Source organism: Stegodyphus dumicola, chromosome 10, assembly GCF_044657685.1.
Source record: "Stegodyphus dumicola isolate Sdum_Otavi_A_Nest chromosome 10, ASM4465768v1".
Lineage (NCBI taxonomy): Eukaryota > Metazoa > Arthropoda > Arachnida > Araneae > Eresidae > Stegodyphus > Stegodyphus dumicola.
Window position 1 is genome coordinate 58,616,043 of NC_140777.1, and position 26,018 is coordinate 58,642,060.

The following is a 26,018-nucleotide window of genomic DNA, read 5'->3' on the forward strand; positions in this document are numbered from 1 at the left end:
AGATTTTTTTAAAAATTTTATTTTAAAAATTTAGATAGGGTAGAAAATACATGAGGAAATACTGTAATTAGAAATGAAGAAACAAAGTTATAAATCGCAGTAAAAAATTATATTGATGAAAGAACTTGAATGGTGTCATCGAGTTTAAGTTCAAGTGAAAAGATCTATCAGAACTGTTTGTCTTTTTTATGTAATTTTATTTTAATTATGCATTTTTGATATATTCTGCATTATATGTAATTCAGTTACTAACAGTTAAGGATAAAAACAACTCCAGAATAGTATGACAACATTTGATGTCATTGCTGTTATCCTGTGCAATTTTCTATTCCTTTCTGTATTTACCATAGACAATTTTATTTTACATTAAATGGTTATTGATGGTAGTTTTTCCAACATTCAGCAATTAACAAGCTTAGCATTATTTTAGAGATGGCTGGTTAATCAATAGGTATAGGTACAAGTAGGAAGGACACAAGATATTTACCAACAGGTGTTGTCCCTGCCTACTAACTTTCTTGAAAAGCCTAGCTTGGAACAGAAGATGCCCACTTCATGCAAGACCACAGGCCCTACCACTGCCAACAGTGCATTAGGGGCATGTAGGTTAATCAATAGTAATTGTATCTGAATAGTTTTGTGATCCTTCATTTTAAAAGACATTGCTTTTATGTGCTCTATATCAGTAATCTTAAACTTGTGGCCTGCAAATACATTTCACTTAGGTAATTGTTACAATGATTTTATGATTTTAGTTATTTAAAGGGCAAGTTTACATTATTTTGTACTATTAAAAAAACACGAATAATGCACCAGAAAATCTATAAATGAAGTTTTCTATAAATGAAATCTATAAATGGGATTTACAGTGTGATATGAATCTTATTCAAAGATTTGAAGATACAGATTTGATTAAATTTTTTTTGTGCTTGTCAAAAAATACATAAGCTCAGTTACGAATTTTTGCACTAAGAATAATCGATTTATTTGGAATACATTCATACATGATTTGGGAATACATTCATACATGAACAACTTTTTCTCATAATTGAAAATTAATAAACAAAATAACCGATTGACTGATGAGCATCTACAATTTGGGATGAAAATAATTTTTGGTAATTTTTGTTCAAGCTTTTATTGGAATCGAAACACCATCCAGTATCAATCTGTAGTAAGAAGTTTATAATTATTTATATGCAAACATATTACTTTTATATATGTGCCCCCCCCCCAAAAAATTTAATGACTAAGAGAAAAACAAGGCTGACATTATTTAATTTCAAGTTTTGTCTTACTTGGAAAGCGTATCCTGAAAACTTAAAATGTTTTCAAAATTAATTTACTTTTAGTATAATTTAAATTAGGTTATTTAATTATGAAGTAACATATTAAAATATTTTGAAATAAATGTCAATCTGAAAATTTAACATTTGGCTGTCAGTGTATTTGAATTACAAAGTTAACCAAGAGAAATTTCTTGCACATGCCAACCTTAAGATTTCAGATAAAATATAAATTTGAATTTTTTTTCTTTTGCTTTATTAATATTATTGTATACATGTGTTTTAATAAATTTTAGCAAGTAAAATTTAAGATTTTCGTTTAATTAAAAAAAAAAAAAAAAAAAAAAAATTCTGGTCTGTCAGCTGTTTTCAAATTGAGCACTTGGCTCATTTGCAATTTGGATTTGAGACCACTGATACATATAATAAAGTTAAACGTATGTGTTCTTTCATTAATTTCTAAATCTTTGCTTATTTCCTTCTTCTCACAGCAGAGCATTCGTACTGGACATATAGTGGTTCTTTAACAACTCCTCCATGTTATGAAAGTGTGACATGGATAATTTTCAAGAATCCGATAACTGTATCAGCAGAGCAGGTAATTTGAATATTATAATTCTTGCTCCATAAAAATTTAAATTGTTTAAAATAAAATCTGGTTTATTAAATTAGAGGAGAAACATTACAGTGGAACATATAAAATTAGACAGAAAAACAACCTTAGCTTGACACAGATTTTGAATAAAATTCGTTCGCTTTCTAGATCAGATATAGGTCTCTGTTAGTTGGGAAAAAGTAAAAGAAAACTACAAAAATGGGTACAACTTCATTTATATGGCCCTGTTATTGCATATTTTACTTATGTATTCTGGCTCTTGCAAGTACATGCTTGAGGAGCACCTAACATTAAGTGATTCTAGACCAGTCTAGTCTATTCAAGTATTGCCGTGAATATCACCCATAGCAGCATATGTCCAACTCAGTAAAATAATAGTACTAGAGCACTTCATGTAGAGTGTTCATCAGATAATTTCCCAGTGAGAAATTGGAGATATTAGGAATGAAAGTCCAAAAAAAATCCGATAGAGAATTCATCTTACAAAGGAAATAGAAATTCAAAATTATGCTCTAGCAATCATATTTATGGTACTAAGTATATGCAAAAGATTTCTCAATTTTTTTAATCCTCTTGTATTTTTCAACAATTTGTATGAGTTTGCTGAAGAAATTATTTATTCTTTCATCCATATTTAAATTAATCTCTGACATTTCCAAACTTTTGGTCTGTTTATGTTGTCGAGAACATTGTGCTACTGAAAAGAATTTGTCTTCAAGTGCTGATATGTTATGAACATAATTGTCAGCAGATCTCTTCGGTCTCCAAGCGAGTTTTTAATCTTTCTTCTTGATGGGAATTTTGAGGTAAAATTCACATTTCTTTGATGAATCCATGTGATCCAGCTTACAATGGATGCATGTTGGCTTCTCTTCTTAATGGAAAGTACATTTATAGGTCAAGTGACCCTGACTACGCTTCATGCATCTGGGCAAGTTGTTGCAGATCTGACCATTGCCAAACCTCTGGAAACAAAAGCAAATCATAGCATTTGCACTTGTCCTATAATGTCTAATTCTGATATACATATCCAAAACCATCTTTTGAGAGTAGATGCTCTTCACCAAATGAAAAAGGCAGGAAGTTTTATCACAGGGTCTCGAATTTTCTTCATAAACTGAGTAACTTTTATCATTTGAAATCTTGTAGCAATAATTTCCATCTCAATTTCCTTGGAGTCAGAATCAGCTGGTAGTCCATGTACAGCAACTTTGATACATTAGGCGTGTCCTGAATGGACAACAATAGGCGTGTCCTGAATGGATCATGTCTAATGCAATGGGCAGAGCGATGACAAAAGAAACTTAGTGTCATCTATTGCTGATAATAGTAATGAAAAGTGGAAATCTAAAATATTAGAATTTTGAAAGTATTAGGAAGAACTGGATTAGAATGAATGTCATCATCTAAGGAAGGTGAATTTTTGTAAATGTATAAGAAATGTTTACTAAATACTTTAAAGAACTTCAGTTCACTTACTAAATGAACTTTCTAGGTAAATTTCTCAGAAGCAGTGTCAAAATTTAGATACGCCTTCGTTCGCTCCAGGAAAATTTAAAGGCGTAACAATGATGCAAAATTATTATGAATTCAGCCCACCTGACCAAAATCCTAGATTTATTACAGCTCCTAAATATTTAATAAGCAGGCCATTTTTTTTCTTTGATATAGTTGTATATAAAGAATAGTCACCAAGTTGATCGCAAACAATTTTCGGTTGGTCATGGCTGACAGGAGATGATTTCAGTATGTAAGCACAACATAGATCATCCACAAAACAATAACTTAGAAAAAATAAAATTAGGTAAAAAAAAAAAAAAAAAAAAAAAAACTAAGAGCTTATAAAGTATTTTTTCTCTTCTTCCAGCATGCCTTCGTGGTGTAATGGTAATAAACTCGGTGCATATTCGAGAGGTCCAGGTTTGAGTCACATTGCTCATTTTTCATGTCTCCTTCAATATAACCTAATATCTCTACAGTGCAAATACATTCTGTATATATGTAGTTCTTAAAAGTGTCTTAAATGACTTTTATTTAGAAGACACTTCTCACAAATAGCAAGTGGTATTACAAAATTTCGAACTTTCTGTGGAAACACATTTTAGAATAAACTGCAAAAATTGACAGGTTTTTGTTTCAATTCCTTTTAGCCATTGTTTTTTGCATGAATTTAACGTGCAGACAGATATAAGGGACACTACACAATTTATTATTTTTATTCGTGTGGTTTTTAAAGATTATACATCTAGAGTAAAATTGTGTTGGGTATGATATCATTGAAAGAAAGGAAAGGTATAGATATATTCAATTGTTTTAAAAGCTTCCTCACTAATCTGAAACTACCACTTTTTTAATTAATTTTAGTAACAACAATGGAGTAGGAAAAATAAAAGGTCATATAAATGGATTTGTAACTCTATACAAAAGTGATGACGAATTCCCAAGTTTTTTTTATGCACCACTGCATATTTCATCTACAGGTACTAGTCAGTAAAATATTAAATGCAAAAGAAATGCAACATTCAGAAGAATAGGCAGAATTATTATTATATACTGGTGTAAGGTGGCTAAGTAGATGTAAATTTCCGCAGTGATTTCATGAGTTATAAACAAATACGTATAGAGTAAAAATCGAGAAGCAAGTATAATAGTGTACAGATTTAAATGATAAAACTTGGTTTTGTGACTTATCATTTCTTGCAGGTCTTACATTAAAATTTAGGGACTGGAATTTAGAATCGCAACGGAAAAACAATACAGTCAATGGTCAATAGCATTAATGTATGCAAAACAAAATTTTATCGTGTTAATTGAACGTCATCAACATTATCATGCTAATTGGGTAGGATCATTTCAATCATTTCTTTGTGCCATCATTTTATTGCACACTGCATATCAGATACCATTTTATTGCACACATTTAATATGACATCATTTTATCATCAACACATTTAATATGAAAAATAATATTTTATCACTGACACACTTAATATGTACATCATTTTATTGCACACATTATCGAATATGAAAGCTATTGAATTTTTTTTATTTTATGAAACTATTGTTATTTAATAATTGAACTACTGAAATTTAAATCGCCTAAAGTGAAGAATAAAGAGCATGCGAAATTTGACAGTTTCCATGTTAGATTATGATTTTGTCGTAAAAACTTTACTTTTGCATTGTTTCATAATGATTTTATTTTGGCAACCTTAATGCTACTGTATTAACAGTAATGCATCATAGTCTATCTAATGTTTGATGTAATAGTCTATCTAATGTTTCATGTGCACATTGTCAAGACTGTATGCGATACCAAGTTTTTGTAATTGATTTTTTTAAAGTAAAAACAGATCACTGTGCACATGGGGAGAAAAACAATAATGCATACAATATAATAATATGTAATAATATGTGTACAATGTCAATACTATGCACGATTCCAAGTTTGTGCAATTCTCTGATGTTTTTTAAAGTAAAAATAGATCACTATGTAAATGAGGACAAAAACAATAATGCATAATGCAGTGTTTAAGGTGTGTAATTCAGTGATGTTTTATTAAATGAAAATAGACCGCTGTTTACATGGGAAGAACAACACTAAATATGTGATATGTATAAAGTTTAATGCGTACAATGCCGAGTTTGTGCAGTTCTCTGGTGTTTTTTAAACAAAAACAAGCAGCTATATACATATGGAGAACCACAATAATGCAAATAATATAAATTTTACTCATTTCATAATTGAAAAATAATAGCTTCATAAAATAAAAATTCCAATTCAAACGTGTGACAAAATAATGGGAAAAAGAAATGATTAAAACAACAGTCAATTTTAATGGCATCATTAAATAAATAAATAACTGAAAGTGCTAGATCACATAAAACATGAATATAATTTAATCTGTATTTTTTCTGAGATTACTAAATGATAAATATTATTAATAAAACATGTCTGTTTAATAATGTCTTGCCTGGTGCAACTTATTGATATGCAAGACAAAAGACTGAATGTGTTAAATGTCAAGGTTTTAGTAGGTAGATCATGACATATTTCAAAGAAGAAAGTTGGATCATATAATATGCTGAAGTTGGCCACTCCTTGTATATCCTTGAGGTTGCCATTACTGTCTGGATTTTTGACTAACATTTATGTTACAGGCCCCTTTGATGGAAAAGTACTTTCTTTTTCCTTCCAGTTTTCAAGAACAAATAAATATTTAGTACATAAATTTAAAATTCATGTTTTGATTTTTTTTTTTTTTTTCAGCTGAATTGTTTTAGGCAGATGAAAAATGCTCGTTGTGATGTAAATTCTGAAAGTTCTGGCCTGGTGGAACATAATTATCGTCCTCCTCAATCCTTAAATGACAGAGTGATATTTGAGAGTGTCTGCTGAGGTTTGATAGAATTATAATATCAATATTAGTTAATGATTATTTGAATTTGAGGTGTACATATTTTTTTCAATATTTGAAGAAATATATTAGCATAATATTTGTTAGATATACTAATGCATATTTCATTTTTATATCAATTTTGAATGGTTTGTTCAGGAAGCAATTCTTTTGTAGTTATTTACACAGATATATGATGTTGCAAATTGCAGTTTGATAGGAATTTTGAATTATGTGAAAGTACTGTTGTAAGGTTATTTAGTCATGGGCTATACTTCCTGACAAGTTTATATGTCTGTTATTTAACATTAATCCCAACTTGAATCTCATGTTTTTATAGAATCCATTTTTATAGTAAACAATGAATGTAAAACATAATTTTTTTAAGAGCTATTGAAATGACATTTTCCCCATGTTGCAATTTTGTATATGAAGAGCTTAAGAAAAATTTGGGAGGAGGGGAGGATTATATATTAATTTGTGTCACAGTGTGTAATATGTTTTCCATGCAGATTTTCAGATACAATAAATTGAAAAACTTTTTGAAAAAAGTTTCAACATCTGAATAAAATTCTTAATTTAAATTGACATTTTTATAGTTGTTTATATATGTGTTATGCAAGATTACAATCTATTGCATTAACTATTGCTAGAAATTAATTATGGTATATTTAAACAAATAAATATTATACTTACAATAAATATTTCTTTTTATTAATACTTTACAATAAATATTATCCTTCTTTGAAATCATATTAAAAAATTAAATTTTTATGATGATAAGTTATATTTTCAGTGATTTTATTTTAAAATTACTTTTGCAACTTTTCGGAATTTATTTACCATTTTGTTTGAATGTGTTTTAGTACTTCTTAAATACATTTATTTAATTGAATCTGTAATTTGCATTATATTTACTCCCCTAAATATATTTCATCAAAAATTATTTTGAGTTAATTTTGGAATTTATAATTAGATAATCAAATATTATTAATTAAATGTAGATGTAGATGAATATCACATAGTAGCATTTTCTAATGAAAATTAAACTCGGTTATGCTGCTTTTTTACATCTATTTTATGATTTTACAATATCAAAAGTTGTATACGTTTCCATTTTCATCGTCTCGTGCAAGTTTTGGTTCTATAGCAAATTTATGCCAGACTATAGTATTTTGTGTAAATTTTCAGAATGAATGTCTTTTAATGTTATTGTATTTACAACTTTATCCTACCGTTAATCCTTTTGTATTTTACATAAAATTAAAAAGTAGAAAATTTTAAGTTCTTATAATTTGCTTAATATTTCTGTAGTGGTGTGTTCTCTTTTGAAAATCTGAAGTTTAAAAGAAATTATTCATTTTTCCTTTTCTTTGTCAGAACCAGCCCCAGAGTACAAATCTTTAAGAACATATCTGCATTAGTACATCTGAAATGTATATTAGTAATTAATATATATTTGTCATTGTGAACTTAACAGTCATATGTAATTTTTGATCTAAATTTTAGAAAATAAATCAATTTTGGTTAATAATTTGTGTATTAGAAAATAGATTTAAAATATTTTCTTATTTCCATGTTGCATCAAAATATTTCTAACATATTAAACTGCATTATACCATCTGCATTTTAAAGTAAATAAATTTTGATATGAAGCTTTCGAAATGGCGAATAATTAAGGTTTCATTTTAGTGATATTTATAATGACTACAGAATTTCACTGGAACTGATATGAATCTATTATTTTTAAAAATCATCAGAAAAATTGTTAATTCTAAAGGAAAGATGAATCATCAAAATAGATACAGGTAGAAAAGTTACTAGATGCATTTGAATCCTTCCCTAAGGAATATCAAATTTAAGCTTGATATTGTTATGAATTTTTCTTGGTAAATTTTCTTAAAGGAAAGTACCATGACTTTGCTTGTAATTGAGTTAACGTTTTTAGTATTTGAATTTTCTGTCTTAAAAGGGTCAGTTTTCTTCTACATATGGATGCATATTAATTTTAAAAGTGCTGAGGGAGAATTAAATATTTTTTTTAAACCTACTTTCACACTGTACTTGCATAGTTTTAATGCATGCTGTCATTATAGTCTTTTGATTCCTATATAGTTTTAATCAACGTCACCAAATATTAAATATGTGTGCATTAATTATTATTATGATTATTTTTATTTTTATTTTTATTTTATTTTTTTACTATGTCATTCATTTTTCTTGCATTCATAGCAGAAAACTTGATTAAATGTCTATTAGTCAAAAATATATATGCATATATCAATTTTATCACAAAATTCATATGGCTATGCTGTAGTACACAGTTGTACTCAGAATTATTCTGAATAATAATGGGTTTAAAATAATTATTTATTTCCTTTTTGTAGTATACATAAAATCCTTTAATATCCCTTATAGTTTCATAGCATAATAATACTAGTATCCAATAGTTAAAAATTTATCTTCATAAAGTTAAGTTTATTATGTTGACTATCAGTCTGATATATGCACATTATGTAAAATTTTAACATCTTGGGCTGATTTCGCTCCTGTGGTTTTTGTCAGACACAAAAATTGGTTCGAGGTTACTGCCAGTTGACAAGGCCAATATTGTAAAAATTATATGTAGGAAAGCTTTTTGGATGGATAATTGATAGTTACTGTTTGCTTAGTACCTTTATAATTATCACTAAATAAATATTCCACCAAAATTTAGCCAACTTTTATCTGGAATTTTCAAAATACATGTTAATGTTTGTTAATTTTCATTATTATTATGAATTAGAGTTTTGGCATGTATTGGACATAATCAGGGTGCTTTTGTAATAATAAGCGAGTATAAATGATGTTTATAATAAATTAATATATAGTCAATAATTAATTAAAAGCTTTATTATATTTAACAAATAGATGATAACATAGAGGATGTTAATAATAAATTAAAATTAATCTATGGACAATAATTAATTAAAAAAACCTTTATTATACTTAATGACACAATATAGGTGATGTTTATAATAAGTTAAAATTAATCTATGGTCTACAATTAAATAAAAACCTTTATATGTTTTACAACATGATTACCAGTCTACAGACATACTGTAGGTGTTACTACAGACATACTATGGGTGTTCTAATCTTATCAGTGAAGTGAAGAGCTTTTAAATTCTATGATAGGGGACATTGTATGGGACAATATTCTTTCTTAACAGATATAAATGCATGTAACCAGTAGTGTACATTTAAGTCAAATGCATCCTAATATGGCCAGTTTGTTATACTGTTCAGAACTTTTTATATTTATTAATGTGTTTCTTAATGAGTATGTATGTACATATATAATTATGTAAACAGTTATGTAATTTTTGACTTTTTACAAAGTATTTATATATTTTTGTCTGATAATTGAATGAACAGTCCTATAATTAATTTAATAGTTTTCTATATTTTTATGAGTAATTGCGTAGAATGCTGTTGAAATGTTGCATAATTATCCTGTATTATAAATTGTATACTGATGCTTAAGTATTTGGATTTGTTGTTCTCGCATTTGCAATGTTATAACTTTAATGCATATAATGGAACAATAATTAAACTGTACGATTAATGTGAAATGATGACTAGTTACTACATTTTATGTCTTAATTACTTTATTTACATTTTATGCCTTAATTGCTTTAATTTATTAAATGCAAATTAGTATATATAAAATGAAAAGTAAATTTAAAATTTATTTTCCAGTGTATTAAAACTTATTGGTTATTGTTGTTATTTTTATTTTATTTCAACTTTTTAATATGTACATATGTCTAATTTAATCAATATTATACATATTGATTAGTTTTGCTGTTTTAGTGCAAATTGTTCTTTAATTGAAAATGTACTTATAAAGTTATCTTATATACTTATATATATTCTTTTGCAGTGTTTCCCAAGTTAATGAAGGGCACAATGCATCTTAATTAATGTTAATGTAACCTCCATAAAAAGTTTTAGAAAAACATTATTTTATTGAGACTTCAAAGAATAAGAATGCATAATTTTGAAATTAATTCTTAAAAGTAAAATAGTATATCAATTTCAAAACGCAGTATTCCAAAAATTTATTCATTTATAATCGCTGTATTGTTTTCAGTACTTTAGTCAACAAAGGCAATTCTAACTTTAGGTATTGGACAAAATCTATCTTTTTTATGATTATTCAAGCTTACATTATGTTTCAAACTAAGGTATTTTATAATATTTAGTTTAAATTCTGTATGAATTTCTTTTTAATTTTTATTATGTTCTGTTTGTTCTTAATTCATAAACACAATTCATTGCTGAAGGAAATATAAATTAATTAATGCAAAGTGGGATTAAGCATAGATAAATACACTGTATCCACAACAGTTACCTGGCCTTTATTTTTGCAATTGCTGGTTGTGGACATATACTTCTAATCACAAAATTGTTTTAAATTATGTGCAAAGATTTGCATTTTTGTATTTTTTAATTTAAAAAAAAAATATGTGCTTTATAGAAAATTAACTCTTTATACATTCTTCCAGTCTCTTTTATATTTAGGAAACTTTTGTACTTATTATGAAAAGGAAAACACAGGTAATTCTTCATTTAAAAATAGTGGAGTAAAATTATGCCTTGCTTGTTCATTTCTTTTTAAATTATAAAAACATTCTATTATCTGTGTGAAATATTAACATTCTACAATGCATTAGCTTGGAGAAACACTTCTATACTAATTCAAATCTGTTTCTATTTGAAATTGTTATCAACTGTTTATTTCCTTTGTTGGTATCTCAGTATATGTCACTGGTCTGTTCTAGATATATTAAACAAACTTTTTGGATAAGGAAAAGGAGGAAAATTATTATTATAAAAATCCTTTTGTTATTGTTATAATACTGTTTAGTATTAAAAGGCAGACATGGTGTTTGAAATGTGTACTGTACATAAATGAAGCATTCAGATCTTGGATTAAGACTTTTAGAGGCCATAAACACTTAAAAGATTTTGGTATCCTCTCATATATTTAGTCTTGTTTTCCCCCCATTTATTCTTTCTCTATTTTGGTTTTGCAGCACATTCTATCATAAAACTGGCAGTGGAAATTTTTTGTGGTGTCCCTTTCCTTGAGTTCCTAAGGACCTTTTTTGTAATTGCTTCTTTCCGTGGTGCACAAGCACATGCTTATTTTGCTTAGTTGTTAATCCAGCTCTGGATGCACTGCTCATGTTACTGTACATAAGTGTTTTCTATTGTCCAAATTAAAATCAGTTTTTCAGTGTTTTCTGAGGAATCCTATTTTTTGTTGGTGATCGATTTCACCATCCTTCACAACGTTAGCCAATTTAATTGCTTCGTTGTTTTTTTACGGTTGTAAACACCATTGTACTCGGCATACGATATGCAGTAACCAAGTACCAGATATACATGCCATTTTCATATTTTTCAACAATCTTTTTTTTTAACCTTCATAGTGATTTTAACCATTTTCTTTGCTACTTGACTGTGCTCATTAACTTTCTTAAAACTCATTACTAAGGAATTTATGAAAATTATATGGGAAAAAAAAACACAAAAATGTCTTGAAAATGCAGAAATATCGTGTGGTTATTTACTAAATAGTAGAAACAGGCATACTTATGTTCATGGGCAGTCATAATATCGTTTCAAAAAAGGTAAATAAGTGTAGTTCTTGCAGTTATGGCTCATTGAACTCAAGCCTTATTCCAAACAAAAGTTTCCACACCCAAACAGGACGTATACCAAATTGGATGTATTTATTAGTGGACATATACCGAGGTACCACTGCGTGTTGTTCATAAGCTGTACTTTTTTATTTAGCGGTTCATAGAAAACGGTAAAATATGTATTTTTATATGATATATCTATTATATTGTGTAACTGATTTTATATTTTTATTATACTGTATATATTAATCTATGCAAAAATTTGTACAAACAAGCTAAGTGTAAAAAAGCTTTTTCATTTTTTTAGATTCATGAAATTTTTGTGCATGCTTTTAAAGCATGTGTTCTATGCAGCATGTAACTGTATTTAAAATGTCTTTCTTTCAGCTTGCTGAGAATATTTTACTAATTGTTGGTTTTAAATATTTTTTGTAACTATTGCCTCCTAGGAATTTTACAATTTAACTAAAATTTCTTCTCAATAATGTTTTTCTTAGAACTTGTAGTAAATATAATGTTTAGTTTTTAATGCACAAAACTATAATTTTCCTGTACAATAATTGGATTTAATTGTGCTAAAGTTATTGAGCATTTAACTGTGATTGAGTTTTTATATTCTCAGTGCATCAAAATGTTCATTTATCGTAATAAGGGGTCTTTAATATAGAGAATATGAAATGTGATTAGAAAAATATTTCAAAGAAATATGTGTCATACCGTTTATTAATAAGAACAGGATATCGGATTTCTTATTCATGTTATAGGTATTTGATGCAGTTCTAAACGCATAATATTAATCACATGTGATTTTCATATCTATAAAATTCGTTGCGAAATCTTCATTACTCAATTCAGTTATGTAGCATATTTTAAATTGTATCTTAATTAATGTAATTTAGTAAAAAGTACACATTCATTATTAGATTATGAACATAGATACCAAAATATGTTTTCATTATACACTAACAAAACTAAATGGAAATACTTGCATAACAAACAGTTGTATAAATTAGTTTCAACCATAAAAAAATTAAACTTAAAAAAAAAAAAATCTCTTCTGCTATGAACATTATACAAGTGTACTTAATTTTGAATACAGTAGTAATCTTTCGTTAAATGTTTGAATGTCACCTCAGAAATGCTATAGAATGTTTAAAAATCTAGTATATGTATTGTATAGAATGTGTAATATGTTATCGATAACATTTCTAAGAAACTCAAGATTACGGAGAGTTTTTTAAAATCTATTCAGAGTGATATCGCATGGTCACAATTCACTGTTTCCATCAATATTCCACTCCAGTTAACACATCAAAGAAAATGATTTTTAATGACGACATCATTCTTTTCTTCTATAGCGCTACACAATCACTACTCTAGCACAAACCAAGACATTTGCTGAAGGGGTCATGTCTGTACTATGCACAGAACTTTCTTGCTAGACAAGACAACTGCATTATATTACTAAAGTGAGTCTTGAATCATTTATAAAACTTTGTGAAAAATATAATTTGTGACTCAAATTCAGGGTCCTACACAAAAGTAGGTGAGGTGCATGGTCTGGGTCTTCAAATTCTTTAATATTTAAAATAGTGTTCCAGTAGAGTTACCTGATTCTGGGTAAGAGAACTGGTTTCAATGCTTTTCTTTCAGCCTACACGTTAAATTAACAAAATAAAAAAGAACAGAACAAAAATTTAAAGACATATATATAACGAAGTATATTAATTTTCTTAAATACAGTTAGTTTAATCCCAAAAAATTATTTATTAATATAATGCAGAATTCCAGAGTTTCGCAGAATTCTCAAGTATTTTCTTTTTTACATTTTTGTGTTGATTGCTTTTACAAAAATCTAAAATATTACTTATTTTTGTGGATTCAGTGCATAGAATGATCATTAATAATTATTTATGGAAAATGAATCAGAAGTAGCGTTTCCCTTCGTTTTATCGAGTGCTTGAGTAACTCAGATAAAATTGTTTTTACAACAGTAATTTCGGTAAAAGCTAATTTTCCATAAATCATGACAGAAAATTTAGTATCTTCGTAAATAATCTTCTTCATGTGCGCTTAATACCTCCCATTTCTTGACTTTCAGATTACTTCTGTTGGTCTTCATTTTCTTTTTGAGGGCTGTTAAAATTTTCCCTTTGGATATTTTCAAGTGAATTCAGTGATGTATGCATGCCTATATAGAATATTTTTAATAAAAACTTATACCTACATCTTAATTGAAGATAAGATTATTGATAGGGAAATTAAAGTTATAACACCTGCAAAACCGCAGACAGACAAGCGAACGAAAAGTGTTCTGTTTTGCAGTTCCTGTATAAAAGTAATGCTTAATTAACGACGAGATAAAATTTTGGTTATTGGATTAAAAATCCTTGATGGCACTGAATGAGAGTTCTGTTGTAATCTGAAATTAATATTTCATCTTATTATAACATGGACGATTTTAGTAGTGTTATTTTGGTAAAACATTGGAAATAATTTATTTAGTAAATTGTTAATGATTAACCTTTTCGTAGATGTGAAATCGGAATCGACATCCTCAAATATGTAAATGTTACTGTACAACTGTGGTCTTCAGGCTGTGAACTTTGAGTTTCCTAACAACTCCTCCTCTAGGGCTTCCACAGGTCAAATCCAAACTTAGAAAATTGTGATACTGCTTGGATCTCAAATCTAAAATGATAAGTTAAATAATATTTTTTATTTCTATTGTTGTTAGCTAAAATGAATGATTTTCATTTTAGCTAACAACTAAATTATGCTAAATGATTTTCATTTCAATTTTCATAGAAAGTGTATTAAATTTTAATGTATTTTCGGTGCTTATTTAATATTTATTTTTCTAAGGATGGTAGGGGCAGTGGCGGACCTACAACTATTAAGGCCCGGGGCAGAAATCTTCCTGGGGCCCTCCTTATTGAAATGATTACCATACGTATGTCAACATAAACATATAATTTATTTAACTATAATTAAACAGATAAAATGATTTGGAAAGCAAGAAATCTTAAAGACTTAAAGCAAAAACAACATGCATCGAGCAGACAAACATATATTTAAAAAAGCTTATTAATCTGCCATTTTTTATGTTTTAAAAAAATGCTGCTCTGTCAATCAAAAAAAAAAGTTAAAACTGTTTTTTGCACGCTTAGACTTCTGAAAATTTTTTATAGCTTTATCAAAATTGATGGTTTTAGCAACTGGCTTTTAGCTCAATGGAAAAGACTTCCAAACCATAAGTCTTACTTGGTTCATTGTTGATCAGAGGTTATTTTTAATCAATTTTGGAAAGGTGCTCTCGCAAAAAGCAACTGAAACGTACACTGTTAAAAAAGTCTTTAATACCAAATATAAGTTCATTTCCACAATAAACTTTAACATTTTCAGAGCAAACCACTTTTTAGCTTCATCCTTTCCACTTATGCTATTTGAAGATAATGTCTTAACCGTTTAATTTCATTTTGTTCTATCTGATGAAAAGTTTCCTTGAAATTTGGAAATCAGCTTTCGAAGTTACTAATCAGTTTAGCGGCCCTAATGACAGCTTCGTACAAAACCATATCGTAATGATGAATCTTTTGATAATTTGCAACAGCGACTTTGTGATTAATTTGCTTTACAAAATTTTAAGCTACTAGACTGCACAAGTATAGATTTTAACAAAATGTTTAAATTGTATATGTGTTAACGTGTAAAGACTGCTAAATACCTTATGGAGACAAGCACCTTAAAATATCCACAAAATATAACACATTTTAAAGCTCAGATCTTTATGACTGGTTTATGAGCATGAAATTTTGTTTACTGATTTCGTACTCTTATTATATTTGTATACTTATTTTACTTTATTAATAATGTATTTGCTACCTTTCTTTTATGTCCCAAATATTAAAATATTTTAAATACATCCACATAATAATATTGTTAATATGTTTATTTAATTTGTATATTATGCACTGCATTATATAACAAGATCAGCATTTTTATCTAATTTTTTTATTCAAAGTAGAAGAATAATGCTCAATTACAATGATCTACATTAAAAACAATAGAATTATATTTCTTAAAAAATAATATTTTATTTATGTATTTATTTATTTCTGTAACTCTAAAATCAGATATTTTTAACATAATTAATAATTTCTAAAATTTTATGGCGAGAGGCACAATAGTTGTCCTTTTAAACTCACTTAGGGTTTATTAAGCTGGTAATTTTATTTTTTTTTATTTTTTTTTTTTATAAATTCTGACCAATGGTTTCGGAGAAATGATGCATACAAGCAGGAAAATTAGCAAGGCTGATCGATCGCTTCTGACAGGCTGTGTGAAAATGTTACGCATTCTCCATAACTGGTTACACCTACTGGAAAAATTTCGTGTTACTGTACGGATGATGAGCGCAAATGTTACTTATGCAGAGCTGCCATGTGCGTAATTGTCACGCCACTACATAATCATCTTCCCAGAATACGAAGTCCCTTTTTTATATTCCTGCAGAAAGGTAAATATTCCTTAGGTTCTTTGGAGGGCCCTTCCTGATCAGAAGCCCAGGGCTGTCCGCCCCTTTCTGTACGCCACTGGGTAGGGGCTCCACCAGAAAATGTAACAGTTAGGGGTTCTTTCGGCCTGAAAGCCACACCTTTATATGCTGATGCATTTACTTAATTTAATATTTCTAGGGATATGTAAATGTTCTTTGTAATGAGAAATCTATCTGAGTTGTTCTATAGTGTAATAATGAAGTTGATGACACTGTAGTTTATTTATGCAAGAATGCAGATTGTAGATATTGTCAACGCAAAATGGAATTTAGAACTAATTTAGAAATGAATCAACTGTCAGTAAATATTGAATTGCAAATATATATATATATATATATACACATGCACTCTGTTCTTGTCATGTACAATTTAGATCACTATAGTTTGAGAACTGGAGCTGAAAGATTTTTCAATTAATAGTGATTCACTATTAAAAAGTGAGACAACAGACAACGATCTCATGAGGCAATACTGTTGATACTACTGTAATATAATATTTTATTTAATGTTTATAAGTCTATATATGTCTGAACTTTATTAGTAGAATATATGTCTGTTTAGTATTGAAATATTTTGTGTTGCATTTTGTATGTTTTAAGGTAAAGGATTTGTAGAACTGTTGTGCCAAACGAAGGCAGAACTTCCAAATAATGCAAAGTTTATTTTTGTTATGTTTTAGGAGAGCATTTATTGAAAGTTGCAATAAATTTAACTTTCAAGTGTGGTTTGTTTATTTTTTTAACATTACTATTATAGATAATTATAGATTTTCAGCTTTATCATTATAGATAAAAGTTGCCAGTTTAATGATATAACAATAATAAAGGTACTTGTCCTTTGTAGTGACCTTGGCGAATTCTGCACTGGCAAGAAACAAAAGTTTACCAATCTGTGCATACAAACGGTTAATAATGTAATTGGTTTTTCATAATTCCATTGTGTCAAGCTAGCGATTTTGCATTGTAAAGTATTAACTATGCTTACTATTTTCAGTCTTACATCAACGAAAAAGAAGCTACAGTTGATGTTTGAGTAAGATGATCATTGTTTCCATGGACCAGTCTGGGACATTGGCCTCCCCGCTAATCAACAAACAAACAAAAAAAAAAAAATATTTAAACTAATTAAATGAAAACCAAACATACAAATACCATAAGAATGTATCCAAAGTGTAAATAATGCGTACAAAAGAATAGTTGTATTTTAAAACGCAATGAACCTTTTTTTAACATCACAATTTTCCATTTGTTCTTTGAACTCTACTCAGGTATTATGCTTAGTTATAACCGTTCACTTCATGGTATCAACGTGCTCCGATACTGCGATTTTTCTGCTGTCCATAAATTATTTATACATTGGTGGCTAAAATTGTGATCACTTTTGGAAATTTTTATGTTTTTGAACTTTGTATGCTTATAGAAAACGTTACGTTTCACAAAACGCAAACTTGTATATATCATTTTAAATAGAATTTATTACTGAATTCAATACAAAACACAAAATTCAATTATTTGCAATACAAAAAAGTTATCGATATACATTAGATAGTGATGATTGCAGTGAGTTATCAGTACTTAGTAGGGTACACTTTATTTTTGATTACAGCTTCCATCGACGTTTCATTGAGCTGACAAGAGTTTTAAGCTCTTCTTTTGTTATTACATGATGCTAGGAAACAATTATAGCCTCAATTAGTTCCCTTTTATTTGATGGGCGCCTCATTCGAACAAGAGTTTTCAAACGGTGCCACAAATTTTCGATAGGATTGAGGTCAGGACTGTTTCCTGGCCATGACAACAATTTAATGTTCTTTGTACGAAACCACTCTTTCGATATTTTGGCCGTGTGGCAAGGAGCAGAATCCTGCTGAAAAATAAACGATGCATTGTTGGAAAAGAGATCTCTGATGGAAGGTAGAAGTTTTGGTTCTAGAATAGTGTCAATGAATTTTCTGGCATTCAGTGTCCCATCGATGACATGAAGGCGACCAATACCATCTGCTGACATGCATGATCAAATCATAACACTAACTGGCTTCTTCACAGTAGCTTGAATGCAGTCAGGATGTAGCTCTTCTCCTGTTCTACGTCTTACATATTTTCGCCCATCACTACCGAATAACGATATCTTAGTTTCATCATTCATCACTTCATATAACTTGTGACCACTGATCATCTGTCCAATTAATGTGTTCCTTTGCCTTCTGTAGTCTTTTTTTCATTGCTGAAAATTAAGATAAGGCTTTTTTCGTGGAATTCTACCTCTCAGTCCAACATCTGTTAATCTTCTCCTGATTGTTCTTGGAACTGACAGAAACACCAGCATCATTCAGATCACTTCTGATGGCCGCTGATGACATTTTTCTATCTTGTAGACACAGTCTTTTTATTCTTCTGTCATCAATAGATGTGGTGCACCTTTTTCAGCCTTTTCCTTCTTTTTTATTATTGAATTTGTCTCCTGATATCGATCGTAAACAAAACTTTCGGACTCCAGATGTAGTCACTGAACCACCGACCTGTCTTGCAATTTCAGGATAGGAAAGACCACTTTCTTGTAACACAATAATATTACATCTCTTTCTAGGTGTCCAATCTACTCTTTTATTTGATGTCATTGCTTCTTGACTAAATATTAAAAATTTTTACAAAAATTCTTACTTGTAATTGCAGTGTATAAGAAACAGGTCCTCCTTCTACAGAACAAAGCAAAATAATAAATTGTTTCAAGTGTAAATATGATGTCAGCTTCTACTGGCAGTTACTAACATTTGATTGATTCTCAGAACAAGAACAGTGATTGGCCAGGAAAGCTAGACATTACAAACCACTTCATAACTGTGTTTTTTATTTATATTAAAGTATATATAACTTTTTTTGTATTGAAAATAATTGAATTTTGTGTTTTGTATTGAATTCAGTAATAAATTCTCTTTAAAATGATATAACAATTTTGCATTTTGCAAAACATAACATTTTCTATAAGCATAGAAAGTTCAAAAACATAAAAATTTTCAAATGTGTCCACAATTTTGGCCACCACTGTAATAGAAAACACCCTTTCAGTAGCTATATTAGTACAAGGTAAACAAAGTGCAAATTCTATAGCTTTTGTGAAATGAATATATATTCACAAAAATAATTTAAAATTTGCATCCGATGCTTATCGGTGAGTGTTTTTTCATTATTCCATAGTTTTGAAAGTTTACATATCTTTTCAAATATGATATTTCGACTAATAATTCATTTTCCAATCCACACATTCGTTTTCGAGCAAATATTCTTTCGTGAAAACTATTGTTTCTTCTCTCTTGATACAATTTCCTTGACATTTTGAATTAATCCATTTAAAATAATTTCTTGAAATAGTGTGCCTCATAATTCTAAATAAAAAATCTGATGTGGAAACCACATGACTTCCTTGTTATACACATTTTTTGCTGCATTTCACATTTTCTCGAATTTCATTAGAGATAGATTTCTCATTCAGTTAATTTTAATTCACTTCTCATTTCTCATTTCGCGACAAGGCAAAAATACATAAAACCTCAAAATATCTTCATTAAAAATTGAAAGACTTAGAACAACATAAAACACCAAATACAGCTAAACAAATTTAAAAAAACAATTATTACAATTAAAATTACAGTTTCTGTGCAAAAACAAGCAATTCGGTCAGCATAGAAGGCAGATTTTTCGGTGCACAAAACTGAAAGTTTACTTTTGGTCCTACTCGGCAAAAAGACACTGAAGGGGCAAAAATTGATTTAATTCACTGTTCTGATAAGCTTCAAACGTAAACAGATATGGCTGTTAAGTTAGGCTTAGTCGCACATAAACAACGTTTTAATTATTGATAATTCTATAACTATTGCATGCAGATTAATAAAAGGCATAAAAACCTTAATCGTTTATAGCACACTACATGTTAACACAGCTATATATTATAGCAGTCTCATATACAAAATTTCAACGTTCCTGAGGCTACTCCTTTTTCAGTTATGCGAGATACATACAGACGTCATGGAAAAAATCTCTTGTGAATCCATTTTAGAAAAAGGAATCCTTTGTTATGTCGGTACGTACAAATGTCACAAAAAACATTTTTCAAACAGATTCGAGAGCAACGAAAATGGATGTTTTCATTAAAATATGATACTCGAAATTTTTCCCGATTGCAATACTTCCTTTACTTCGTAAAAGAAAATAAAAAGAAAGATGCATTGAAAATATTTTTTGTCAAATACTGGAGCTGAATACTAATTATTTGTCTGGCCGAACATCAATATGTTGATACATTCAGGGGTTTGTGTAAAGAGAAAATAAATAAATAAGAGAAAATCTGAAAGCTTTCCGATTTTATGTTACACCCAAAAGGGCGTTTTTTTAACGTTTTGTGTGTTACTTTATTTATTAAATATCATGTTCTTCGCACTTAAATCACATAAAATTCAAATGAACGGCAATATCACAAAATATTTCAAAACAGCATATCTTCAGAATTTCCGATACAGTCTCGCGCACTTGAGAAAAAAAATTTTTTTTTTTCATAGTGTTGCCATTGCTCGCTTTGAACGCTGAGTGTGTTAATCAAAAATGCGTTAAAGTTTTACAAAATTTGAAATAGATAATAAAACTAACTCGAAATTCAAAATTCCGGCCTTAAAGTGCCCATGTTCAATTGGAGGACTACGATATTTCAAACATGATGTCAAGTCATTTCTTACTCAGAATCACAAGAATGGGTATAATTTCTATTCCATTACTTTTTACAACCCCAGCTAATTATTTACAGTACATTCTATGTTTGTTATGCGTGAATGTAGAAATTTATACAGATATACTGATAGCCATTCATAAAAAGGATCTTTTTATATATTAATTCTACACCGGAAATTTCTTCCATTCATTTGCCATTTTTGCCTGACACTGAATTGAAAACTTAGTTCATAATATAATGTGTATTTCTGTTAGTATACTTTTTTTTTCATAACTCTAGAAACCTTCATGAATTAATACAGATTCTTCATTATTAAGTTTCTTTAAATATAATACATGGCGATAATATTTGGTGGCAGCAATTTGAAACGTGAACCAAAGCAAAAAGTGAAACGGCGCAAAATGCCGTTTTGTCCAGAAATTCCGGTGGGCTCCGGCGCAATTTAAGCTCTGTATGAGTGATTAATTTACGAAAAATCTAACACAATATTGATGCTAACAAAATTCTAACATATATGGATTATTTACCTCGGCTTCATTTCTTCATTTGCATTCTTATATAACACTTTTTAAAAGTTATAACTTTTATATAATTTTAAATAGGCAATAATAAAGTTTTATTATTTTACAATATGCATTATACAAAGTATTTTTTTGGATAAAATTTTTGAAGCTTGTAAATGTTCTCACTTTTTTCTTCACTACCTCTATTGATTTAGAAATCGATGGCTATTTACGTGAAATGCACACTTATAATTTTTTGATTTTTCAAAAATATTTAATGAATATATCAAGACATTTCTTACTCAGAATCACAAGAATGGGTATAATTTCTATTCCATTACTTTTTACAACCCCAGCTAATTATTTACAGTACATTCTATGTTTGTTATGCGTGAATGTAGAAGTTTATACATATATACTGATAGCCATTCATAAAAAGGATCTTTTTATATATTAATTCTACACCGGAAATTTCTTCCATTCATTTGCCATTTTTGCCTGACACTGAATTGAAAACTTAGTTCATAATGTGTATTTCTGTTAGTATAAATGCATGCATTATACCCATGTGGAAAAATCATCATAAAATTGTTTGCTACAGAATGAATGCATTTATACTAACAGAAATACACATTATATTATGAACTAAGTTTTCAATTCAGTGTCAGGCAAAAATGGCAAATGAATGGAAGAAATTTCCGGTGTAGAATTATAAAACGATCATCTTATTTGTCATCCATTGTGAAATTCTTTCGAACGTGGAGGTTAGTGCAGTTGTCTCCAAACCTGAGCTAGTCATTCCCGCAGAAGTTTAAAGGAAAAAGATCCTTCCTTATTTAGTTAGATAACCAATAGATAAAAGTTACCGACATTGTATATAAAAATTTAAATCGCTTGCCATATTTTTTTCCTATCCATCCCCATCCGTTTTCAAATAAAGTCGCAAATCGTTCCCATAAACCACACTTCTCTTAATGCTACAATTTGGTAACCTCAAAAATACTCCAATTCATGCTACTCCGTAGTAGGCCGGTCCCAAATTTATTCTCCCCCACCCAAAACGTGAGGGGAAAACAAATAAATAAAGCTTGAGAATCCGAATTTGTATTTAGCAGGCTACACTGGTGAGCAAAAATGAAGAACGAGAGGGAGAAATCAGCATAAAAGTGGAATAAGGCAACAGAAAGGATAGAAAGACCAATCAGGAGATAGACTTGAGACCGGTATATTAGGGCATGCGCATAAATGGCACATGACTAAGGAAGAGGAGTGTCGGAAGGGTATAAAGCACACGGGCAGTGTACCATCAACTATTTGGTGAAAACTATTGCACGGTGTAAAATGATTTCAGACCTCAAGTTGTTACTACCGAGTGATATGGCCAACAAACAATCTAGGATGCATTGAATAACACTCGCTCGTACTCCTCTTGATCATCAGATGGATCATCAGCTCGTATCCATCAGATGGATCATCTGGATGATTTTACCCAAGTTCACATCAGATGGAAGTTAGAAGAAACTCAAAGTGCGACAAGTATGGCGTAGGAGTTCGGGGTCGCTCACTGCATCGATTCACTATCCTGAAGAGCATTTCAAGTGACAAGAGCAGCTCTTTGAGCGTTCAACAGTGGTCTTCCATGAACAACAACGGCAGTGGACGATCGTATATTACCCTTCTGGTGAGAATAGGCAATCGGCAAACAGCGCGAAATATAGCAAGATGCATGCAAAAAACTACTACCGAATGTCCGATATCACGTTTTACCTTGGGCAGGAGGGCTATGTGGCTAAACATGGTCTCTATGCACTACGACCAGTACGGTGTATGCCGTTAATGCCTGCTTATTGGAGACGCCGATTTCTGTGGTGCCGAGAACATAAGAACTGGAGACAAGAGGAGTACGAGCGAGTGTTATTTACGGATGAAGTTCAGATTAATCTGACGAGCGATTTTAGATATATGCATATCTGGAGAAAGAAGTCGCTCCTCACACATTATCGAAAGAGAGCATTTGGGATTTTGCCGGAGTTCTCGTTTGGGGTAGTATTATGCTTCGTAACCATACTGACTCCAACTTTTTCCAAGGAGATTTAGTCACTGGTGTCCGCTACTACTGAGATTCCTGAAGTTCTCTTTCCTTCCGTGTTTCTGTTTGGAAGTGCTGTGTGTCCCGACTTCCTCTTCGCGCATGACAACGCTACACTTCATCGTATAGTAGCAGTCTCAGAGTTCTTCGAAATTGGAAGTGTTCAACTCATCGACTGACTTGCAAGATCCCCAGATGTAAATCCCATAGAATATGCGTGAAAACATGCTCGGGAGATGCTTGGCAGCACATGATCAACTGCTAGCAACGATTCCGCAGCTGAAATATGCGCTACAAGAGGAATGGGGAGCACTGCCTCTACAGCACATTGACAACCTTATCCTCAGCATGGACTGACGTTGTAATTCTTATACCGCAGTCAGAAGTGATCATATTTTCTTTTAAAGACTGGATGTTTCTTAAAAGGCTCTCATCACGTAGATATTTCTGTCTTCTCTCCAGTTGTGCTCGGAGTTACGTTTTCAATAAAGTGCCTTTCTAACCTTCTGATTTCTTGTTCGCATGGCTTTGCTCACTTGCCCCATATTTCCACACCTTGGGGATTTTATGACATAATTTGGGTCTATGTGGAATACTTCAGCACAACGTTACATTCGAAAAACTGTCTCGTCTTTAAACTTTGCACACCAGTATTTATACTTATTCAGGTGTGCACGGTAATTCAATTCATATCTAAAAAAATTGGTTTATCTCATACACACTTGTGTTCCTGTAGCTTCAGGCGGGTGCAATTGTCAAACATTTATTGTTTCACTATTCAAAGCTAACGGAGGGCAGAAAATCCCAGATAATTCTTTAAACATTAAGTTTCCTCAAGCTCTCCATATGTTTGTTCAATATGCTTCACTTTACAAATAGCTACTCCCATCGCTTTGGTGATACTTAAACCTTTACTACACTCTTAATATACATCAGAATAGTTGAATCTGTGTTCTGTATGAAAATCCAACCAACTGTTAGCCTGTTCTTTCTCGGTGGATTTAGTGAGAACGCTGCAAGCATGATGGCGGTCATCTGAAATAATAATAATTCTTCGAATTGCTCAAACTGTTTTTATTTTCTTCTTGATGGTCGCATAGCTGACAAAGAGTAAAAGGGAGCTTGTCCCACTTCAAACTCTAACCCTGAAGTAATATACGATTTTATTAGTACAAGCATCTTCTACTGAAAGATCATTAAACACCTGCGCGTTTTCCTTTCTTGCAACTTTGTCTTCCTTTTCATTTAGCCCTGTGCCCTTGTGGCCCGGAACCCCGAAGGTAATAAGAAAGTGGAAAACTTCGTCCATTCATGAAGCTTTAGGGCGAGAGAATTGGAACTCCTATGAACACAGAGAATAGCATTAGCTACTGAGATAGTATCAGTGAGAATGATGACGTTTTCATTCTCGTTCAGATTTTCCAGCAGCTTGTGAAGGGCTTGGGCCCTTCACAAGCTGGAATGGAAATAGAGTTCCTGTTGTCAATGCACTGGTTGACAATCATATCGGCCCCACTTACTGCAGATATGTCAATTCCAGTTTCAGACCTAGAAGCATCTATAACGAATATTTAGTACCCTCGTTTCATGTATTTTTCGGTTATGAGACTTAATCTGTGCTGCACCTGCTCATCTGGAATGTGTTCGCTATGGAACTCAAACTCATCTATTTTTATACTGAAATTCACATCTTCAGAGAAATCCTGCTCATTGGTGAAAATGACAGCATTGTCAGAATCAATATCTAGTTTGATGAGCTTGTGCTTGACACTCTGCTGCACGTATATTTGCAATTTTCTTGGTGACTTTTCACAGTAGCCGCTATAGGTCATGCGTGTGAGAGAGCAATATTCTTAATCAAGAATTTTGTTGCTATTACTCGCATCCTTGTGCGTAGAGTGAAAACTTTTGCTTGTACATACAGCAGCGGGAGGGGAGTGCTAACTGGAGCTACAATGGCTAGTCTTAAGGCATAGTTAACTGTTTCTAATGCTAAAGTCGTTTAGCTTCAAAGCGCCCATTTCTTTGCACTTCTTCTGATGGATTTGCTTTTTAAGGAGGATATACATAAATTTCATTCACTGGCTCAGATTTGCTCTTTGACTGCAATTTGCTAACACCTTGGAGTGTAAGATGTCTGCAAAATAGAGAAAAAT

The 26,018-nt window shown here is 30.3% G+C and overlaps 1 protein-coding gene across 5 annotated transcripts in view; it reads left to right on the forward strand.

Moving 5' to 3' along the window:
• The window catches only part of LOC118188233 (carbonic anhydrase 1-like), a 104,716-nt gene extending 87,441 nt beyond the window's left edge, over nt 1–17,275 (forward strand). For 3 of the 5 annotated variants that reach the window (XM_035358628.2, XM_035358625.2, XM_035358627.2), the window contains 3 exons: nt 1,778–1,884; nt 6,173–6,302; nt 7,680–17,275. In XM_035358628.2, the coding sequence (XP_035214519.1) occupies nt 1,778–1,884; nt 6,173–6,301 (236 nt within the window). In that variant the 3' untranslated portion in view covers nt 6,302; nt 7,680–17,275. Of the gene's footprint in view, nt 1–1,777; nt 1,885–6,172; nt 6,303–7,679 lie in introns of those variants that run through there. The other 2 variants (XM_035358626.2, XR_004758078.2) reach the window with 2 other exon arrangements.
• The last annotated feature ends 8,743 nt before the right edge of the window (nt 17,276–26,018 follow it).